The sequence below is a fragment of the Sceloporus occidentalis genome, unplaced genomic scaffold (genome assembly GCF_023333645.1).
Source record: "Sceloporus occidentalis isolate IW3139 unplaced genomic scaffold, rSceOcc1.0.p SCAF_240, whole genome shotgun sequence".
NCBI lineage: Eukaryota > Metazoa > Chordata > Lepidosauria > Squamata > Phrynosomatidae > Sceloporus > Sceloporus occidentalis.
In genome coordinates, this window is record NW_028317220.1 from 875241 (window position 1) to 897665 (window position 22425).

Sequence of the window (22425 nt, forward strand, 5' to 3'; positions counted from 1 at the left end):
GTTAAAACAACTTGTCTTTTATCCCTCAGCAAAAGCAGGAACACAGCACGGTCACATAACGCAAGCAACACAGGAATAAGATGCGAGCCCTTGCGGAAGTGGTCACCAAGGCTGCGAAGAGTGGTGGGCCCATTTGAAGTGGCAATCCCTGAGACCCAGCTGCTGTGAGCCCCCAGGAATGACAGGGGGCAGCTGCCCCTTTTGCCCCATGTTAAATACTGCCCTGCCTCCAGCATCATCAGTGGCATTTCATTTGGGGGTGATACATACGGGCACCCCTCTGGCCCCCCTATCAACACCACTGGATACAAACTGGTTAGTGATATATTTGGGACTCTTTCAAGCCTGGTGTGGTTATGATGTGTGGACCAGTATGTGTGCATGTAACATTAAATATTATATAACAAATATGGCATTAACAGTTTGCCCTATATACCCTGCTCATTTGAAAGCAGTGCCAGTTGTATCATTGGCGGGATGCAGAAATACCCAGATATCACTCTCTGACAGTGTCCTATGCAGGTGGATTAGGGAAAATAACTATACCCAACTCATTACGCACACACTGACTCTAACACCATACACTTATAGATACACTATCCCTCTCCTACTTTCTCCCTCCCACTCTCTTCCCCTCTCCCAGGTTCCACTAACCACTAACTAGACTCACCTCAGACACTGTAGAACTATACACTGACACAGACACTTAAGTCATATTAACGTAACACCACACAGTAACACACACATGCATTCTAGCAGCATATACTAGCATAGGCACACTATGACACATGCACTTACCTCACACATTAACACCCATACTTTAACACCATACGTTAACACACACACACACACACACACACACACACACACACTCTTCTTCCTCTTCTCTTCCTCAGCTATCCCCCCTTTAACGGATTTTCCTCTCCCACACTTTTCCCTGCTCTGTTTTCCCTCTTCCTCAGCTATTCCTCTCTAACGGCCCTCAGTTATTCCTTATAACACAGCCCTCTTTGTCCCTATCTCTCTCCCATCTTCTACTTATCCCCCCACTCACATCTTTCTCTCCCTCCCTGTTACCTAACGTGAAGCCCTTTCTACATGTCTGTGTAAGCTGCCGCACTTCTACTATGTAACTTATGTAACATGTGACCCCATTGGGCTATTGGAGGCACCTGGGAGCAGGACAGGTGGGACTGCGGGAGCTTTCTGAGCCCTCCTTGCCCTATGCAAATTATGGAGTCAAAGAAACCATGAGTAAGGAATAAATAGGTAGCGTACCTTGTAGACATATCCATATCAACATGTCTATTTTTATTTTGGTTCCAGATTTTGTCTGGGATTAATAAGTATTTTGTATTATAAACATCTGTCTCGTGTGTGCTTCTGTAATCACTGCATATTGTATGTGGGTTTTCTCTTGTGTATGTGCTTTCAGGCTGTACAGGTATCCTGAACATTAAATCAGCATGTGTGCTTGTATATGCCTTGCGTATATTTTCCACTGAGCTGTGTGTAATTGCTGAGCTTTTTCTGTACACTTTGAAGCGCATGCCAAGCTGCAGCCTCGGGGTCTATTGCGTGTCCAGCTGTGTGGTCTGAGGGTAGGAGGAGGAGTTGTGTAAGATGTGTATGTGTGTTGAGTATAAAAGACTGCAGGCTGCTTTCTGATATTTCTGCTGGTAGCTGCTGCTGTGTGGAATCTGAGTAGAATCATTACACATCACGATAAAGGGAGCATTCTATGGGTAATTGTCAGAACTAAGGTGAGTGAAATGGTTTTTTGTAAGCTAACACCCATATACCTTATGAATAAGCTCTATATAAAGACAGAATCTGTGAGCATCTGAGGTTTGTGAGAAATGAAGATGGTCTGTCTATTTCCCTATGAAATAGTGATAGTATTTTACCTGTGACATAGGAAAGTCCCAAACCAGAGAACAGCCCTTAACCTGATAAAAAAAACCAAAAAAAAAAACCTAAACAGTGTTACTTCTGAAGTTCAATTAAGCAGCAGTGGCATTACATAGCATTTATCTACTGTATGGAACCCAGATTGGGATAGTAACTCCCTTTTTTTAGAAGACGGACCACTTCCAGACTTGTGATGCTGCTGTCCAACTAGAGAAGGTGACCCCATGGTAGATTAACCATAGTGCACTCTATATGATCAAACTACAAGTTGACTGTATAGCAACGTTAGAGGTAGATATCGGTAGTAGTAGGACAGTGTCTTTGGAACCACGAGGTTACTGTATAAGCAGGTATTAGATAGATGGCAAGCACAAGTTATGTTCTCAATATAACCATAACTGCTATGTTTACGCCTGTAAGAATGAAAGATAATTGCTAAATTTGATTACTGATGGTATGAGATGACACATATCTGTTACTTTATTCACTTTTTTACTTGCATGAAATTACATATATTGTTCTCAATATACCGATTGCTAGTTAGTACTATCCTTTGGCATTTCCGTATCCCTTCTGCTGTTGCTTGTGGCAAGTAATAAGGAACTTTAGGCAGTTTTTCGCTGTAGAATAAAATGCTGCTTGTTGACACTCAGGTATGTTCTTTTGGACTGTGGAGGGTGCAGTTTCAAGCACAGTAGATTGTAAGCTCACAAGGACCCTTTTCTCCATCTCTGGTGTGTCTTAACATATATTAATGTTATTGTCTATTTTGTATATTGTTAATTTTAATATTGTAGTCATTTTTCACTTCTCTTTGAAATTGTCCAACCGAATCTGCTGACTCTCTTTAAATATAACGTAATATAAAATAATGGGTCCCATTACACAATCCCTATAGAGACTCTGCTTCATCAAAACCGCAGCTGCTATTAAACACAGTGCAGAGCATTACAGTCTGTTTTCTGATTTTTTATTCATATACTACCCTAAATGTATTATATTTTGCATGTACTGTATTTATGAACCTGTCTAATGAGAGTTTCATGTTCTCTATTTTCATATATATGTGAAAGCGATTGTAGATAATGGATCATGGGTGGTTGGTACTGTGTATGTGGTGCTGGCAATAAAAATGTTAAGCATCTCTATCTTTATAGTTATAAATGAGCATTTAAGGATGTGTATAGTAAACAACCTTATTGTCATAATGGGAAACTATACGGTAAGTAGGGGATCTAATGTTAAGTTCAACTTAAGTAGAGTCTTATCTTGGAATTATAAAGTGCGCAATGAGGCAGACTTCTCCTGGGATCTTGTCGGATGCTGTAAGGGTATAGTCCTTTGTAAAGGATATTTTGTGTGCGACTCCCAGTAACATTAGTGTGTTGTATTGAAAACAACTAGTGTTGTGTACAGCTACTATCTGCCTTACGTACAGTTGGTCAGTAAGTTAAAACAACCGAGTAACTACAGCTTTGTACTAATAACAAGAAGCATTTAGATTAAAGAAAATCAAAAATCCAAACCACATATAATCATATTTATGTTTTAAATACAGCCCTACATGGCATAATTGTGTGTTTTTATAAAACCTGCTTATTACATACTCTTTTATCTTTTTGGTGACTACATATTTCTGGAATGAAAATTTATACGTAGTTAAGTTTGCATTTTTTTTTATTTAGTCCTCCTCCCTAGACCATCTCTATTTAAGTCAAATGATTGTAGACCAGATACAATGTGGCTGTTGAGAATGCATTTATTAATAACTCTAAAGCTGTGATTACGGACAATGCGCTGAACAGATACAATCAGGTTTCTCTGTGGTTTTGGAGGTTTCGTGAGGGAGAGGCAAAGGAATGGCGTTAGTGCTATACAACAAGTCTCTTCATGTTGGGATTCCAGATCAATAAAACCTTTTAGAAAAATTGACATGAAATGTAATGGACTATACTGCTTGAATTTACAAGTTGTGTGTGTGTGTGTGTGTGTGTGTGTGTATATGTGCATAACATATCTAACATTCAGTTTCCTAAAAAGCTAGACAAATATTTTCACACCTCCAGGGTAAATGCCTCTATCAAACTCTAATGATTTCAAATGCTAGGTGTTTTATATACTGTATATATATATATATATATATATACTTTGTATATGTTTTTTAAAAAGGTCCTTTGGTGATATTTGTGATATAATTGATTGGGTGCACGTGGTTGCTATAGATCAGGCATGTCCAAAGTCCGGCCCGAGGGCCAATTGCGGTCCGCATTCCGGACTGATAAGGCCCCCCAGATAAGTTGCCCAACTATAGATCTGTTTTTTTTATATTAAAGGCAGAGTGATTTAACACCTGTTTAGATTTGTCATCCAAGTCACAAAATGAAAAGTATGCCGTTTTCAATAAGCTTTGCATAAGATAGTTAATTTCCATTTAATTTTAATGGTTCAAAGAATGTCAGGCAAAATGGTCGGCCCTTGCACATGTTCACTTCATCAAATCTGGCACTCTTCGAAAAAAGTTTGGACATGTCTGCTATAGATGTTTGGTGAAATTTATGTTTGTATACATGTTGTGGGGTAGATAAGTGGAACAGCTTCCCAGCAGAAGTGACAGATGCTAAAACAGTAAGGACATTTAAGCATGCATGGGATAGTCATAAAGCTATCCTAACTCTAAGAGGAGACCAATGACTGATCAAGGAGTCTTTACAGAAGGACAAATGGGCAGACAAGGTGGGCCGAATGGTTCTAGTCTGCCGTCAGATTCTACGTTTTTACTTATCTAAGAAACATATGTTATATATCGTTTCCATGATGAAATATTTAATAAATATTGTAAATATTTGTAGCAAATTACCTTAATAAATATGGTCATCTTGGTTACAATATTTAGCGTTTTATGGTAAAATCTTATTGTCCACTTATGGGTATTATATAATATTGTTGCTGTGTAGACACTAAAAATACTAATCATCATACCTAGGAACTCTCAGGGTTTAACCCAAAGTCTCAGGGTTTTTGCCCCAATCTCAGAGAAGTTGAAAGGTGGAAGATTATCATGGTCAAACAGGAACTCTATGGAACTGATTCTATCCTATTATGTCACAACTGAATTTAATGACTCAATCAAATGCTGATAATTCCAAATGCTAGGTGGGTAAAAGCATACATAGGAAGTTGCATGCGTAACATTTATTATTATTATCTTTTATTATATAGTGCCAACAATTAACGCAGCGCTTAAATACAATATATTTATTCAAGGGCAATGACGAGACGAGAATTGACAGACTAAGACAAACCGATACATTAGGTGGAGAGAGCCCTGCTCACAAGCTTACAATCTTGAGGGAAAAATACTGATTTATATTGTGCCATTTGAAAAGGTTTTGGGTTTTTTTTGTGGAAAACGAACTTTGACGGAAAAAAGTTTATGGGGAGTGATTGCAGGCAGGTCACATTTGCTACCAATTGGCCACTAGGTAATGTGATAAATTCCCCGGTTTTTCTATTTTCTGGCTAGGAGATGTCATCTCATTCCAGCTTTATGCATATCTGATAAATGATGATTTTATTACATTTGTGTTTAAAGTTGATCTTTTGTTAGGTATAGTTTACAATATGTGTATGGATGTAGCAAGTGCTTTATTTGTGTAGGACGTTATTCCTTGTATATAGGACAGTTTGGCAGGTTATAGTTTTCAGTTAAGGAACTCTTTGGCAAATTCTTACAAGGTTCCTCTACGTCAGGGTTCCTCAGACTTGGGTTTTGTGATGCCCGTCACTGGGTTGTGCCCGGGCTCTCGCTCTTTCTTTTCAATTGTATTTCTGTTACCAAGAATTACTGAAGTAATGAAATACACACAAATCTTTTGATTGATTGATGTCCTCTAAATGTGTTTTTAGTGCTCCTGTTTGATAGGGCCAATCAGCTGGGCTAGTCTTGTGAGACAAAAGTGACCAGTCCTATTCCGACAGGCACACAAATAGGGTCCTGCGAGTATATGATACTACTGGACTGGGTCACAGGGAAAAAACTTTGAATAACATTGTTAAGTCAATGGCGACTGGGCTTTTTAGAACTATGCAACTATGCATCTTAGTAAGTAATTATATGCTGCATGAGTCGAAGTTTTGTCTGAACATGATGATTTTTCCAGTCACTTGTGGTGTAGTGAATAGACCCAAATCTATATACAGGATTCAGGGAATCCAGGAATAATTGACACACTATATGGAACTGTTAGCATGGTTTAAGTAAACCAAGTAGAATGTAGTAGACAGTTATTACATAGAGATTAATACGCAAATCTGAGGAACTGTGTCAGAGTCTAAGTATTTAGAGACCTATATACATATATAACAGTAAAATAATTCAAGGATGCCTCGGATGTGCATAAAAGTATCCTAAGAAATTAATAAATATAATTAATAATTTAATAAATTAAATAAAGTGATTTAAGTCAGGCAAACTAGAGCAGCCAATTGTTTCTTTTCTGCTTTTGCTATCTATATATCTATGACAGCAAAAGACAGGGTTGAATAGACAGTTCTTGAACAAAAACAAGGTTAAGATAATCAAATTGGAAATATAACTCGAACATCAGAAAAAAACATATACACTGGAATCGGACAAAGTAGCAAAGTCTAATAACCTAGTCTTCTGTCTCTCATCATGCTGACCTGGGGGGTCTAACGGTTCCTGGTGGGTTAAGGTATTTATTGATGCATATTTGAGTCTATTTTGCATGGACTCCAGTGAATTTTGCATTATGTCATGGTTGGGGGTAAATCAAAGACTGCTTGATTGAACACGTCCCCAGGTCTACAGCCTCTACTAAACAGGAAGCACACTTAAGTACACATCATGCACATGTTCTGTAGTACTGTCATTGAAGTGAATGGGAACCGAATTTCCATTGTAATCAGTGGAATTAGTAGAATGCTAACTGAACTTCGCTCAGAAGACCAAGCTCATTGGCTCATTGATCTTAAAGGAAGACTTCAGTCATAATTTATAGTAAAATGCACACTGGAGCCCATTTTGCATGGACTCCAACGTGTTTAACTGTGTTCAAATAAATGTATTAATTCATTTTAAATTGTAGCCAGAAAGTAAGGCTTATGCTTTCCCCTCACCCTTACTTGCTAATGACTAATTCTTAATTTTGCAACTACCAAAACAGCATGGTTTCCAAAGCACCATCTGCAGTCACAAGTTATTCATGCCTTTTAGTTTCTTGATCATAGGTCAGATGAGCTCATCTCCTTCAAAAGGATAAAATAGGACATATAAACATATAAACCAGACTGCTGAGTCTGTTTATACCAACACCAGGGATTCCAGAATAAACAATTGTTTAGGAGAAAAATAATCTTTCATTATGAACCACAAAATTATATGATTTGTCTAAACCTGTCTAAACCTTGGATTCAATGACCTAGATTTAGTTAGAATCTAGACTATAACCAGTGGAAATTGCTTGAATTGCTAATGGAAACACCTGTAAACAATTCAATGGGATCCGTAGACCCGTGCAGTGGGTTTTATCTTTTCTAGTACGGTGTTTACGTTTAGTTCAGCCACATCTAGCAGAGGTTAGGCAAAACATATATTAGGCAAAATATACCTTTTCAATAGTTTGCATGTAGTATTTTCCATGCATTCTTACTGTTAAAATGTGCTCGTTCTGCGGTTGAGTTGGGCCATTGAATTGCTTACTATGTTTTTTTTTACCACTGTTGCAAATAATGCTTTAATCGGGTAAATAAATCAACTCCCATATCTCTTTCCTCTAGTTTTCTTTTACAAATGCATTACAACTTAGAAGCATAGCTTTTATTGTTGCCTAGTGGTAGCCTTGGCTAAATTATGAATTCACTGAATGATGTTAATTGCAGTCTTAGCATGTGATCCCTTGCCTTCAGTTATTGTAGCCAATGGTTGCCAGAGGCCCCTATGCGATACATTGGATGCCGTTAAGGAGCTGCAATGATGGGAAACACCAGTGGGTGAATCACTATACGATCTTCCCTTTTGGATACATGTGTTTAATTTATAAACCTATTAAACAAGGACAATAAAGCAGTTTACAGCTGCCACCTTTGTCATTTAAAACCTGCCACCTATGAATTTTACATGTTGCAGAGAATGCATAAATTTCTTATGCAAAAGATGTGACTTTACATACAGGGCCGCTAACAACTCCAACAGCTGAACTGTAGTACAATGCTGACTAAATGGAATACAATGTTGAAATTCACAGCACGCAAAATAAACTCCCTTCTTGTCTTGTGTTTTTGGGCTACTTTCTCAGAATTTGTTTTGAAAGAAGTTACTTCAGGTCAGCGAAGCCTTTTTATCAGATGGCAGCTGCTTTTGTTCTGCTTAAAATCTAAAATAATCAAGAGGTTCACAATAAATATGTCAAAGTGAAAAAATACGATCAGCAGAAGGAAGTTCCAGATTTTCAAAACAACAAGATATTTCTTTCTTGGCTTATTCTGCACCTAAATTCCCAGAAATATAGGTGCAGAATAAACCTGTAAATAAGGGAGCTTGTTTTTTAAAATAATGTATATCATTTATTTTTTGATTCTGTGAAACATGTTGTCTTTCTAGGAATGTACATTACTCAGTATTTGCAAATATGTTTAAGCTTTGCATTATTGTTTTTTTTTTCTTTTTCATTTTCAGGTTGAAAAGTGCAATGGCCGTACCAATGTACCTTCTGTTACTTCTCCTACCCTGTGTGGTATCGGGGCGCAACTCAGTTAATCCTGGCTGTAGAATAAGGATCACATCTAAGGGGCTACAATTTGGTAAGGAGATATTGAACATAGAATTGATGTTCTTAGGAGCATGATCTTAATAAAAGTTGGGTTTGCTGCTGATTGAGAACTTGCAGTAAAGATGTCTGGGCTGGATGTGTATTTATTTTAATATCTTGGACCCATACACAGTCTATATAGTTCTGATGAGTATGTGGGTAATACTATTTTCTGATCAGTAAAACAGCAGGGTCTGAAATTTGTGGAAGAGGAACTGGAAAACATCACAATCCCAGACCTGTCTGGAAAAGAAGGGAGATTCTCATACAGCATCAACAAGTAAGTGTTTGCATGTGTTTTGTAGTTTACTTTATACAAGGTCTCTTCCCGTGTAACACAATGTTTTCTCTTGCAGTGTGCATGTCACGCATTTGCAGCTCTCTTCCTCTGAGTTGTGGTTTCAGCCACACAAGCAACTTGTGTTGGACATAAACAATGCATCCATCAGTCTCAGCTTCCAGCGAAAATTGCTGTATTGGCTCTTGTAAGTAACATATCTTGCCCAGTTTTATTGTTATACTTTGCAGTTTTATTGGTTTCCATTCCTGGTAATAGAATCCTGGGCAAATAAGTGTTGGAAGCCCCTCTCTGATAACACATTTAATGCTCTTTAGAGCGGTGGACAAAAGACACCATCGCCCCCATTGGTGTTTTTTAGACAGTCACAACTTTTGTCCCCATTACAAATTATCGATCTTATCTCTACTAACAGAGATCTTTGCCAGATTAATGTATGTATCAATAACAATGATTATAAATAAACCTCAAGTTCTTTAAACCTTTAGTGGCAGAAGCACAAAAGAATCAAAAATCCATATTATGATAGGAATTTGTTGTACCATTAATTTATTATTATTATTTTTATATTTTCAGCTATGACGTGGGGGTTATTAATGCTTCTGCTGAGGGGGTGCATATTAAAACGGAACTGGAGCTGGCACGGGATACCCTTGGCCGTTTAAAGATTACCAACATGTCATGCGATGCATCCATCAGCAAAATGCAGGCTGGTTTCACCGGCACCCTTAAGTAAGTAAAATATATTCTGATTGTGATGTACGCTTCCTACATATAATGGTCCCTAAACCCAAAGGTAACCAGATTTCTAAAATGAAATCCGGGGACATTTTTTTTTTTTTATTGGCAAATGTGAAAAAAACATTTTATATGCATATTTTCTTCAAACTATATACTTAGTGCGTGTTTATGAAGTGATTGTATGATATATGTTATTTCTCACATTTTGTCCATGAGATATAAAATACTCGTTAGAACCTTTTGGGCAGATTGAGAGCATCATGGGCCTGGTGCCGAGGATTTTGGGCCTTTTCATGCAAATAAATAAAACAGAGTCTTAACCAGGACAGGCTCTGCCCCACCGACACCCAAACACACACACACCAAGACAGGCTCTGCCACATCGACACCCAAACACACACACCAGGATGGGCTCTGCCACACCGACACCCAGGCACACACACCAGAACAGGCTCTGCCGCACCGACACCCAAACACACACACCAAAATAGGCTCTGCCACACCGACACCCAAACACACACACCAGTATGGGCTTTGCCACACTGACACCCAAACACACACCAGGACAGGCTCTGCCACGGCGACACCCAAACACACACTGGGACGGGCTCTGCCACATCGACACCCAAACACACGCACTGGGACGGGCTCTGCCATGGCGACACCCAAACACACACCAGGATGAGCTCTGCCATGGGACACCCAAACACACACTGGGACGGGCTCTGCCACATCGACACCCAAACACACACACTGTGACGGGCTATGCCCCATCAACACCCAAAACACACATACCAGGACAAGTACTGCCACACCGACACACACACCAGGACAGGCTCTTCCACACCGACACCCAAACACACACACCAGGACAGGCTCTGCCACACCGACACCCAAACACACACCAGGACAACCTCTGCCAAACCGACACCCAAACACACACACCAGGACAGGCTCTGCCACACCGACACCCAAACACACACACACCAGGACAGGCTCTGCCACACTGACACCCAAACACACACATACCAGGACAGGTACTGCCACACCGACACCCAAACACACACACCAGGACAGGCTCTGTCACACCGACACCCAAACACACACACACACCAGGACAGGCTGTGCCACACTGACACCCAAACACACACACACACCAGGACGGGCTCTGCCACACCGACACCCAAACACACACACCAAGACAGGCTCTGCCACACTGACACCCAAACACACACCAGGATGGCCTCTGCCTTTTCATGCAAATAAATAAAACAGAGTCTTAACTCCTCGGTACCTGGTGCGTGTGTTTGGCTGCCACACCGACACCCAAACACACAAACACCAAGACAGGTTCTGCCACACCAACACCCACACACACACACTGGGATGGGCTCTGCCACATCGACACCCAAAACACACATACCAGGACAGGCACTGCCACACCGACGCACACACCAGGACAGGCTCTGCCACACCGACACCCAAACACACACACCAGGACAGGCTATATGATTATTTACAGCAATCACACTCCTATGAGGAGTCTGTGCAATGTTATATAGAAGGCTTTACCATCATATTTTATCTTGAAGATGTTCTCCATTCCAGTAGCTTTTCCAGAATTTTCTTCAGTGCATTTTAAAACAATATACACTGATTTATGATGACTAACATATAATTGTACGCAACAAAAAAAGACCTTTTTCGTAGAACAGCGGCCCAGACTGGCCACCTGGCACACTGGACAAATGCGTAAAAAGATAGCGTGCCGCCGCGCATATCTCAGCAAATCCACTGAGCAAACTTTGTCACTTTTTCTAAATTAGTGTGCCCACTATGTAGGAGGTGAGAGTAGGATCTCACCCTATTGAGAGTGTGCCTTGACGTGGCGGGTGAGCTTAATTATGCTTTGGCCAATTCATATAACCAAAACCTCTCATTTATATTATGTTTATATATTTGTTGCCAACTTAATTAGGGTGAGAAGCGCAGACAGTATTTTGTTTTTTGTATACATTGTACAGCCAACACACTGTATTTGCAGCATGCTTACACCTGTTTGGTAGGCCTCATATTATACATTTGTATTATTTGAGCCTGAGACTAGCTTAGCGCACAGACATTTTTCCTTTTCCCACTTTTTCTAAATTCACTACCCTTAAACTATCTGCCCTCGTTTTAATTCTTTGTCTCCTGTTGAGTGCTAAAGTGTTTCTTCAGCTCAGGTCCAGTTCTAAAGGTGCACAACAGTGAATGTGTTCAGAAAATCCAGAGATTTCTCATATAAGCACTTCTCGTATACACTGTTTTATGTTTCTGAATTGCAAAGTTGAACCCTGGCATATTTCAAACTCTGTGATGTTGTCAATACCCCTAGTGCCTTACCATTAACTTGTCCTAACTCATTTCCAGTGCCTTAGTATTTACCTGTTTAACCACGTCATCCTACTTTCACACTACCAGCTTCATGTCCACACTACATACCAATGTCACTCTCTGTTTATAGGATGGTGTATGAATTTCTGAGTACTTTCATAACCTCAGGGATGAGATTTCTCCTAAACCAGCAGGTAGGTACAAGGAGTAGGATGTATTTAGTTCATTTTTGGTAACACAAACGTATTATAACACACTTACCTTCATGGCCCTTACCCATAGTTAATGATTGTTCGTGACAAACTGTTTTTAAGAACTGAATTAATGTGATTCCTTTAAAAGCGGTGTTCTATTGTTTCTTTGATGTAGTGTTTTCCCATCATTTACCATTGCTAGCTCTACCCTTACTGCACTTCACAAAGGCATCTCCTGGCTTCCTTTAATAATTCACTATACCTGCGTTGTGTTGGTTATAGATTTGTCCTGCACTCAGACATGCGGGGCTGGTGCTGCTGAACTCTCTCCTGAACACAGTGCCTGGTAAGTACAGTGCTGAGTCTCACTATGTATATGGGAGGGCTAAGTCTTAAAGTTAAAATAAGGATTGACAGAGTCTCTGGGCAAGTGTATGATTCAGCAGATGTCTTTGAAGTCCTTAACTATGTAATGTACAAATATATGTATACTAAGTGACAAAAAATCTCTCTCTTTCTTCTCTCTGCGCAGTACGGAATCCAGTGGATGATTATATAGGAATTGATTATTCCCTCTTGAGTGACCCAGATGTGTCTGAGGACAACTTGGATATGGACTTTAAGGCAAGAGTCTTGGCTAGAAAATGGCTAGACAATGTATTAGACATAAGAACAGGGAAGGTGTTGATGAAATTGTTGGAAAAGTGTAGAGAACCATTAAGTTGCCAGGCATCCCAGGTGTATGCTGTTCCATTGTGGTACATTGTTTTAGTTCATTAAATTTTGGGTAAACAAAGGTTCATTTCAAATTAAAGCCCTGTGACCTGACTCACAAACCCTAAAACCTTAACACCACCTGCTTAATACATATGACATACAACATAATTTCAGTAAATTGCTGCAGCAATGCCAAGACAACTGCAAGAACTATAGTTTGACACCCCTGGGTATGGTTTTGAAGTGCATTGCTCTGTCAAAGCTGTACTAATGTGACCCATTGTTTTGCAGGGCATGTTCTTCTCACTGTCTGGAAAAAATGTCACACTTCCCAACACTTCGCCACCACTGTATATAAAGCAGCAGGAACGCATGGTGTACATTGCCCTTTCTGAATATTTTTTTGACTCAGCGATGCATGCATATTATCAGTCTGACATACTCAGTCTGGATATTGCTGATGAACAGGTGAGTGTACATTTGCTTACTGATCATTTTTAAAGATTTTTTTTAAAGTCCATGTTTATTTCATCACCAGATGCAGGAACATATGTGAGATTGTTATGCTGTTGGTCATATTAAGGAGAAAACTATAAAAGCTTTGGTTTCCATTGATCACAGTGTCATTAGGTGAATTTCATGACATGATCTATCTGTGCCATATTTTCACTCAATATAGTTACTGTATAGCTATGAGTATCAAATATGGCTAGTGTGCAGGCCTGACTCTAGGAGGGTCACCTTACGTAAAGGCTGTAGGCATTGCTGATTGGCATGAATGGTACTTGTTACCTGCATAATCTTATGTCTTCTCAGATGCCCAAAGATCTGGAAGTCCTGCTGCGTACTTCATACTTTGGAAGTATCATGTTGCTGGTATGTATGCCCTCTCCATATTAAATACTGCTTACACTATTATACCCATCTTTTATCTGTATAAAGTCTACCTGTGTGAATCCACTGCTCTACTTATAGGTTTTGATTTAATAAGAATATATAATAATTTCCTGCTTTATGTCCTACAGAATTATTATGTGGGAAACACTCTGCAGTGATGCTTGGCTTCACCAGTTTGGAGTTTGTAAACCAAAAATGGAGTTTGCAATTGCAGAAGTAATGCAGCTTTAATTCGTTTTCCCTGCAAGATGAGCTTGGTGGTCAATTACATGATTTAATCAATTAGATTTCTTTACTAGTCGGCCCTTCATAATTCATAGTGAAGACAGTGGAGTTTATTCACTAACTGGAGGGATAAGAGGGAAATTGTTGTTTTAACTCCCTGAATTCACTATTCATTAGAAAAGGCTAAAACTAGCAAGTGTCTCCTGTAAGAGTGGCTGAGCTGGCCATGCAGTGGGTTTGGAGACTGAAGAAAAAAATCACTGGATGGAATATACGTTAAACAGGAATATCTAAACCCTTCTTACAGCAGGACTCCACTGGCATTGGACCTTCCTAATGTATAGCTAAATCAGGAAGGTGAACTGACAACTTTCCAACTTTTAATATAGTGAATGGACACCAGTGAGATAAAAACGTAAAATAACACCCAAACGCACACCAGGATAGGCTCTGCCACGGCGACACCCAAACACACAGACACCAGGACAGGCTCTGCCACAGCGACACACACCCTATATTTTGACATCATATTAGCCTGTTCACCAGGCTAGTATGCCATTGACAAGGGTGGCTGCCAGTAAGGTTCAATACTGTCCTCTGCCACTGGAGGAGAATGCATTTTTCCCTGCCATCCCAGGTGACACTATGAGAGACTCCTCCTCCGTACCTGAGATAGGGCAGGACTCAAACAGTTAAAAGGCCCCTCCCCTCCTAGCACCCTCAGTGTTTTTTCCTGCCCTACATCAGGTAGGGAGGACTCGTCTCCCGTTTGTTATTTTTTCACGGCTCTAGGTTGAGCCGGTTCTCCCTAGGGCTAAGCCTGCCTGCACCATAGCCGGGTGGCTGGTGCCTGCACCATAGCCGGGTGGCTGGTGCCGCGCTGCCCCACGCATACTCACCGTGGCTGAGCGGTGGTCCGTCCGGCTTCCTTCCCTCAGCTCCCGCGGCTTCCTTTGCTGATCTGCCGTTAGACGCTGCTGTTCCGGCGTCTCGGCGTGTTTCAATATGGCGTCCCTGCTTCTTCCGGCGAGGAGTTCTAGGCATGTCCGGTATGCGTTCCTAGCCTCGTTTTCGGGTCAATTCAAAATTTTGGCGCCAAATTTGCTGCTGTTGCAGTTTGTAGCCTGGTATGAAGCTATTTAAGCGGTGTGGTGAGTTGAGAGCTGTTTATATATATATATATTTCTAACGGTGCTGTTGCATCCTGTTTAATTATGCCTGCTCCAGATAATTCTGAGCCTCCCTCTCTTGAGGAAAGACCTAAAAAGGCTTTATCTAAGACTAAGCATGCGCAGTGTTCTGGTTGTCACAAGCCTCTGCAGGATTCTAAGAAAAAGCTCTGTTCCGCCTGTCTAAAGTCTGTGGCGGATTCTGAAGCCTCTGGTGGGAGAGAATTTTTAGCCTGGCTTAAGGAAGAGATGCAGTCTACCTTTTCTGCCTTTCGTCAGTCAGTTCCTGCTCCTCCCCATCTTCCGGCAGTACGGGAACCATCTTTCCTGGGTTATCAGCAGCTTTCTGACTCCGAGTTCGATCACCCTGAGTATTCTTCAGAGGAAGGTGAAATCCAGGAGGAAAGTTCCTTTTTGTTTCCGGTGGAAGAGATTGATACTCTCGTCTCTGCTGTAAAGTCGGCCATGAACTTGGAGGATACAGCTACACCTAAAAAAGATCACTTTTTTTCCGGCTTCTCCAAGCAGTTACCGTCTTTTCCTGTACACCCTGCTTTATCCGACATCATTAAGCAGGAATGGAACCATCCAGAGAGGAGAATTAACCTGTCCAGGCGGGTGAAACGCCTTTTTCCGTTTGAGGAGGACTTTGTCAAATTCTGTGCAAACCCACTGGTTGACACCGCAGTGATGAAAGTTTCCAAAAAGACTGCCGCTGGAGGATGGCTCTCATTTTTCGGATCTTATGGAAAAGAAGGCTGAGGCAGCCGTTAAGAAATCTTTTGAAGCTTCCACCGCTGCTTTTAAACCTGGCATAGCATCTGCCTCGGTGTCTCGAGCTGTTAAAATCTGGCTGTCGTAGATCGAGGAAGAGGTTACAGCTAAAACGCCTAGAGAAACTATCCTCAAGAACATTGCTGCTCTCAAGTTGGCAGTGGATTTTCTCTGCGATGCCTCAATTGAAAAGGTCAGGATGTCAGCCAGGGCCTCTGCACTTTCTGTGGCGGCCAGACGGGCCTTTTGGCTTAAAGCCTGGGGGGCTGACAATGCCTCAAAGAACAGGCTGCTTAATATCCCTTTTAAAGGAGGGTCTCTGTTTGGCGAGGAACTGGAGTCCCTGCTTGAGAAAACGACTGGTGATAAACATTGGATGTCACAACGCAGAACTGCTTCCAGGAGGCGGCAGTCCTTTCGTCCATACTTTCCAGGCCAGTCCAGGTCCGGTTTCTCTCGCCCTGCAAGGGAACATGCCTTCCGGGGCAGACTTCATCGTGAAAGGGGTAGATATGACAGGTTCGCCTTCCCCAAAGCGGCCCAGGACCCCAAAGGTTTTGCATGACTCCGCAGGCATCCCGGTGGGAGGAAGATTTCGGCATTTCATAGACTATTGGTTCTTCATCACCCAAGATTCCTGGGTGAGATCCATCATATCCCAGGGTTATCGACTACAATTCGAAAGCAAGCCTGCAGACCAGTTTTTGATTTCCCACCTTCCTCAGAACGTGGAACAGCGGGGATTCCTGTTGTCTGCCGTCCAACAGTTTGTAGATACAGAAGTCCTTATTCCCGTGCCCCTGCAGGAACAGAGTCAAGGGGTTTATTCTCGTGTCTTTTTGGTTCCAAAAGCACCAAAGGGGTTTCGTCTCATTATAGACCTATGTTTCCTGAACCGTCACCTTCGTTTCCTAAGGTTCAAGATGGAGACTGTACGATCAGCTCTGGACTCTCTAAATCTTCGAGACTTCATGGTCTCCATAGACCTAAAGGATGCGTATCTTCATGTCCCTATGCACCCCTCCCATCAACGGTTTCTGCGGATAGCTATTCCTTGGGGTTCAAGAATCAGTCATTTTCAATTTCAAGCCCTTCCATTTGGACTGTCTCCAGCCCCCAGAGTGTTTACAAAGCTCCTTGCAGTGGTGGTGGCCCATTTCAGACGTCAGGGTATTTCGGTCATCCCTTACCTGGACGATTGGCTGATTCACACTCATTCAGCTGCTCTCCTTCAGTCTCACCTTTCCCGGGTGGTCCAGACGCTTCAGGAGAAGTCCAATTTAGTTCCTTCTCAACAATTGGTGTTCCTCGGCCTTTGCCTGGATTCCTGCGAAGGAAAAGCTTTTCTTCCTTCAAGCAAGATCAGCGGTATTTATTCCCTAACCTGCAAGGTGCTTGCTGCACGCAAAAGTCCACTAAGGCAATGTATGTCTCTTCTCGGCAAGATGACTTCAGCAAGGTATGCAGTTCCCTGGGCCCTGGCTCACATGAGGGTTCTTCAGAACCATATTCTTCATCTGATGGAAGAGAACCCATTCACCCTGGACAGACTGGTTCGTCTTCCTCCGCATGTCAAGGCATCCTTCTCCTGGTGGCTCCTACGAGACACTCTGGCCTCAGGAAGACGATGGGCCTGGTGATCCAAAGAGCTCCTTACCACCGACGCAAGCAGAACAGGCTGGGGAGCCACCTATCGGGACGGCTTTGTTCAAGGTCTCTGGTCGCCTGCCACTCAGCTCCTACCCTCAAACTGCCCGGAGCTGCTGGCGGTGGAGAATGCCCTACATCACTGGGAAAAGCAGCTCTTCGGCAAGAACATCCTGCTTCGTTCCGACAATCGGGCGGTAGTTGCCTACATCAACAAACGGGGGTACAAGAAGTCCTCGCTTTTGTCTGCGGTTCACCTTCAGGGGGCTTTGAATTCCCAAGCCGACTTTCTGAGCAGGACTCCCGTTCAAAGCAACGAATGGGCTTTGCATCCGGCAGCCTTCCACATGATTGTCCAACGGTGGGGAATGCCCGAAATAGATCTTATGGCCTCCAGGGACAATGCTCAAGTTCTAGCGTTCTTTTCTCTCAATCCTCGGGACCAGCCTCTGGCAGTGGATGCCTTCGCTCAGACTTGGAGTTTCAACCTCGCCTATGTTTTCCCTCCATTTCCTCTGATATCCAAGGTTCTGCAGAAGATCAAGTTTGACCGGGCGTCGGTTATTCTGGTTGCCCCAGACTGGCCCAGACGTGTCTGGTACGCGGGCTTAGTCTCACTCAGCCACGCACCGCCCCTACGGCTCCCGGCCTGGGAAGACCTGCTTCACCAGGGTCAGTTCCTTCATCCAAATCCTGCGGTATTTCAGCTGACGGCTTGGAGGTTGAACGGAGAATTCTGAGGTCTCGAGGCTTCTCTGAGTCGGTTACGGAAACACTTCTTCGCAGTCGTAAGAAGGTCACATCCCTCAGATACATTAAAGTGTGGAAGAAGTTTTGTAGCTGGTGTGGATCCAGGAAAATTCTTCCTTCAGACAGTTCTCCGGCTGCCATTCTGGAATTTTTACAGATGGGGTTTGACCATGGACTTCAGCCTTCTACCATCAAGGTCCAGATTGCTGCCATTAGTGCTTTACTTGGCTTCGATTTGATTTCTGTTGCAGTCATCAGGCGTTTCTCCAGGGCTATGGTGCGTATTTGTCCTCGCCCTGTCTCTAAGATGGTGCCCTGGGACCTGAACCTGGTCCTTCGCAGGCTCATGTTGCCACCTTTTGAGCCTCTTCAAGCGGTTTCCCTACACCTGTTGTCTCTGAAGACGGCCTTCCTGGTGGCCATTACCTCTGCGAGGCGTATCAGTGAACTCCAGGCCCTTTCAATGAAGGAACCGTTCCTGCGTTTTTTTCCGGATAAGGTCATCCTCGCTTTGCCCCCTGAATTCTCACCCAAAGTACAGACGGCGTTTCACAGGGACCAAGAAATTGTGTAGCCTACGTTCTTCTCGTCCCCTCAATCGGCGGAAGAGAAAGCGCTCCATATGTTGGACTTAAAAAGATGTCTTTCAATTTATCTGGAACGCACGCAGCCTCTGCGCAAATCATCTAGTTTGTTTGTAGCCTCTTCTGGTCCCAGTAGAGGTCTTAGCATTTCTAAGCGTACGATGGCAAAATGGATTGTGTCAACTATCTGTTTAGCTTACACAGCAGCTGGCGGGGTTCCCCCTCCCGGGATTCGTGCCCACTCTACCCGCGCAGTTTCCACTTCATGGGCTGAACAATGTCTCGTCTCGCCTGAACACATCTGCAAGACAGCTACGTGGGGTACTCTGAGTACTTTTGTTCGACATTATAGACTCGATCAGATGGCACAAGAGGATGCCCTGTTCGGTCGTACGGTTCTTGGGGCTGTTTTCCCCCTGAGTTTCTTTGTTTCCCACCCTTCTTCTTTGTTATATCTCTCATAGTGTCACCTGGGATGGCAGGGAAACATTAAGTTCTACTTACCGAGAGCTTCTTTTCCCTGCCAATCCCTGGTGACACGTTTGGTTCCCTCCCTTCCTTTCAATAAATGTTTTGCAGCGATTCTGTTTTCCTGTGTGGTCTTTGATATTCACTGAGGGTGCTAGGAGGGGAGGGGCCTTTTAACTGTTTGAGTCCTGCCCTATCTCAGGTACGGAGGAGTCTCTCATAGTGTCACCAGGGATTGGCAGGGAAAAGAAGCTCTCGGTAAGTAGAACTTAATGTTTCTTCATGTGCACACAACATTACCACACTGGTCGCTTCTCTGGGTTGCAGCAGCCGCGTTGAGGCATGCCCCACCCGACTCACTTCCCCTCCAAAAACAGGCAGCTTTCAGTGGGACCGTCCACCAATGTCAAGGAATTACCCGCCCCCATTCCAAAACGATAGGGCTCCGGGTAGCCGGAGCCTGGATGTTCCAGAGTATGAACATTACATGCTCATCTTCCAGGAAGTTACCTTTAGTAATTGAGTGGCGTTTCTAAGTGAAGGACTATTTATTACAATTCAAGGAAAGGAATCAAAAAGAATATCTGAAAAGGCCACAGGTTGTTTCTGCCCTTTTAAATGAACACTCTTTTATACTTTTATTGTTTAGCATGCATCATACCTCATATTGTTTGTAATGTATTTATAAAGACTATTTTTTCACTGGGAAATCTTTGCATATTTTGAATTAGGATCCATCTGTGGCTGAAGCCCCAATGAAGCTGGAGTTACGCGTCTCCACTCCACCACGTTTCACTATCAAGCCGTCTGGTACCAGTGTCTCAGTCAATGCCATCTTAAACATATACCTGGCCCCACCGGACAAGCCACTTGTGCAGCTAAGCAGCATGACCATGGTGTGTCCTGATTTTGAATGGACATTCATCCACAGTCTAAGTTAAAGTCTCCATGTCTTTCTTAGTTTGAATGGATGGCCACGGATTTTCTTTTTTTTTTAGCCCCGTCCAAAGGGTAGAATAGAATAGGCAGAATATTCTGGGAGAATAAAATGTGCCATTTTGTGGACACTGATGACTGTGATGACACTGAAGTCTCTCAGTGATAAGTGAACTTTCCTACTGCTCACAACTTCTTTGAAGTAGTGCACAACGCAACGTAAACTGGGTCAATCAGTGGTAGAAGTGTGTTTTATTTTGCTTAATGCATATTTAAAATAGAGAAGATGGAAGTAGAGTTGTTTGGCTGTAATGACAACAGTGGTCCTGAGCACATGAGTTACTTAAATTAGTTTTATTGCTGCAGAATGGTATTTACATTTCTACAGTTTATTCAGGACCAACTGTTTGTATCAAGTTGCTCACTTTACTTTGTTATTTTCACATTATTGAGATATATGCTTTGCAAATTCTTTCTGTGTTAGATAACCTAAGTATGCTGAAACCAACATTCATGTAAAACTGAGCTGATCATCTCTTATGTTTACTATTAAGGAATCACGCCTCAATGCCAGAGTGTCCCTGAAGAAAACTACCTTGCAGGTTCAGCTGGACCTCAAAAGGTAATATAAACATAATTATTATTGATGTATGTGCCATGTATGCAGATGGCCAGATTTTCTTAAAAAGACATACAAAACTTTTATGTCTCATAATTCCAGTATAAATCTGTTTACCAATTATAGTCCCCTGTAGGTTTGATCATTCATCTCACATGCTGAATATGTGGTGGGTTGGTGGGTTGATTTAATAACATGGAATCACAAATGCCCTATCAATTGATTGTGAACAGCTCAGGACAAAACTTTACATCTTTGGTAGTTAATAGCGTTAATAAGGTCCAGTCCTTGTATCCCAAATGCGTCTGTGCCATGCCCCTCAAACCTCCTCTTTATTCCTACTGGTAATAGGTTGTTTGTGTTTTTCAGGTTCCGAATTTACTCCAATAAGTCAGCACTGGAGTCTCTGGCAGTGAGTACTGCTACTGGCACTAACAACAGTACTTTTTGGTGTAGAGTCAACTAACCATTTCCCATCTCTCCACAGCTCATCCCATTACAAAATCCTCTAAAGACACTTCTGCAGTTGACTGTGATGCCTGTGCTTAACGGTAAGTTACCCAGACATAAATCAGACAATTAATATGAACAGGGATGATTCTGTAGTTTGCAGTAGTCTATAAACTTAAATATAAGTAATATAAGTAAATATAAGTAGATAACATTTTCTCAACACGTCTGGGTCACTATATAATAAATGTCTACTGGCTGTGTTCAATCTGACTGCATCTAACCCACCTATCCTTATATATTGCAGAGAGAACAAAGAAAGGAGTTCAGATTCCATTGCCTGAAGGGTTGGATTTCAAGAGGGAAACCACAACGCACCATGCCGTAAGTAACATTAACACTAATGTTACATATATTTACCTGCCTGATGTTCTTCAGGCTTAACGTTTTATCCCTTTCACCTTTAGGGGTTCATTCTTATTGGTGGAGATCTGCACTTTTCCAAAAGCCTGCGGGAGGTTATTGAGAAATACCGGCCACCCCCAACAGCAGCTACTGCAGGGCCTAATGAATCCATCTAAAAATATGAAAGCAAGGGTCTTGAGAAGGAGTCTCACAAAAAAGGGAGCTCTGGTACATAAATCCAACAAGTCCTTATGATATGCATCCAAACCATTGACTCAAGGCCAAATCATCTTTCAAGAACAAGAAATGTTATTAGCCAATGAAAATATATTTTGTTTCTTGGGTCCACCATTATAGAGACTCGACTTTATACGAAATTAGAAACCAGCAATTATTCCAGCTGTGGGATAGATAATACCTAACTTTTATCTAGA

The 22425-nt window shown here is 42.1% G+C and overlaps 1 protein-coding gene across 1 annotated transcript; it reads left to right on the forward strand.

Moving 5' to 3' along the window:
* Nucleotides 1-8633: 8633 nt before the first annotated feature.
* Nucleotides 8634-22167, forward strand: LOC149276420 (phospholipid transfer protein-like). The gene is made up of 15 exons (XM_089503676.1): nucleotides 8634-8733; nucleotides 8922-9021; nucleotides 9098-9226; nucleotides 9616-9771; nucleotides 12287-12350; nucleotides 12633-12696; nucleotides 12883-12974; nucleotides 13359-13535; nucleotides 13884-13943; nucleotides 20313-20477; nucleotides 21072-21139; nucleotides 21506-21548; nucleotides 21624-21687; nucleotides 21894-21970; nucleotides 22054-22167. The coding sequence occupies exons 1-15, from the start codon at nucleotides 8634-8636 to the stop codon at nucleotides 22165-22167; spliced, it is 1473 nt and encodes a 490-aa protein (XP_089359802.1).
* Nucleotides 22168-22425: the final 258 nt, after the last annotated feature.

Bases quoted from the DNA above. Each gene is read 5' to 3' on its own strand.
- LOC149276420 (XM_089503676.1), top strand. From the start codon at position 8,634: ATGTACCTTCTGTTACTTCTCCTACCCTGTGTGGTATCGGGGCGCAAC. The intron at 9,227-9,615 runs GTAAGTAACATA...TTATATTTTCAG, and splicing joins AAATTGCTGTATTGGCTCTT to CTATGACGTGGGGGTTATTA. The intron at 12,975-13,358 runs GCAAGAGTCTTG...ATTGTTTTGCAG, and splicing joins ACTTGGATATGGACTTTAAG to GGCATGTTCTTCTCACTGTC.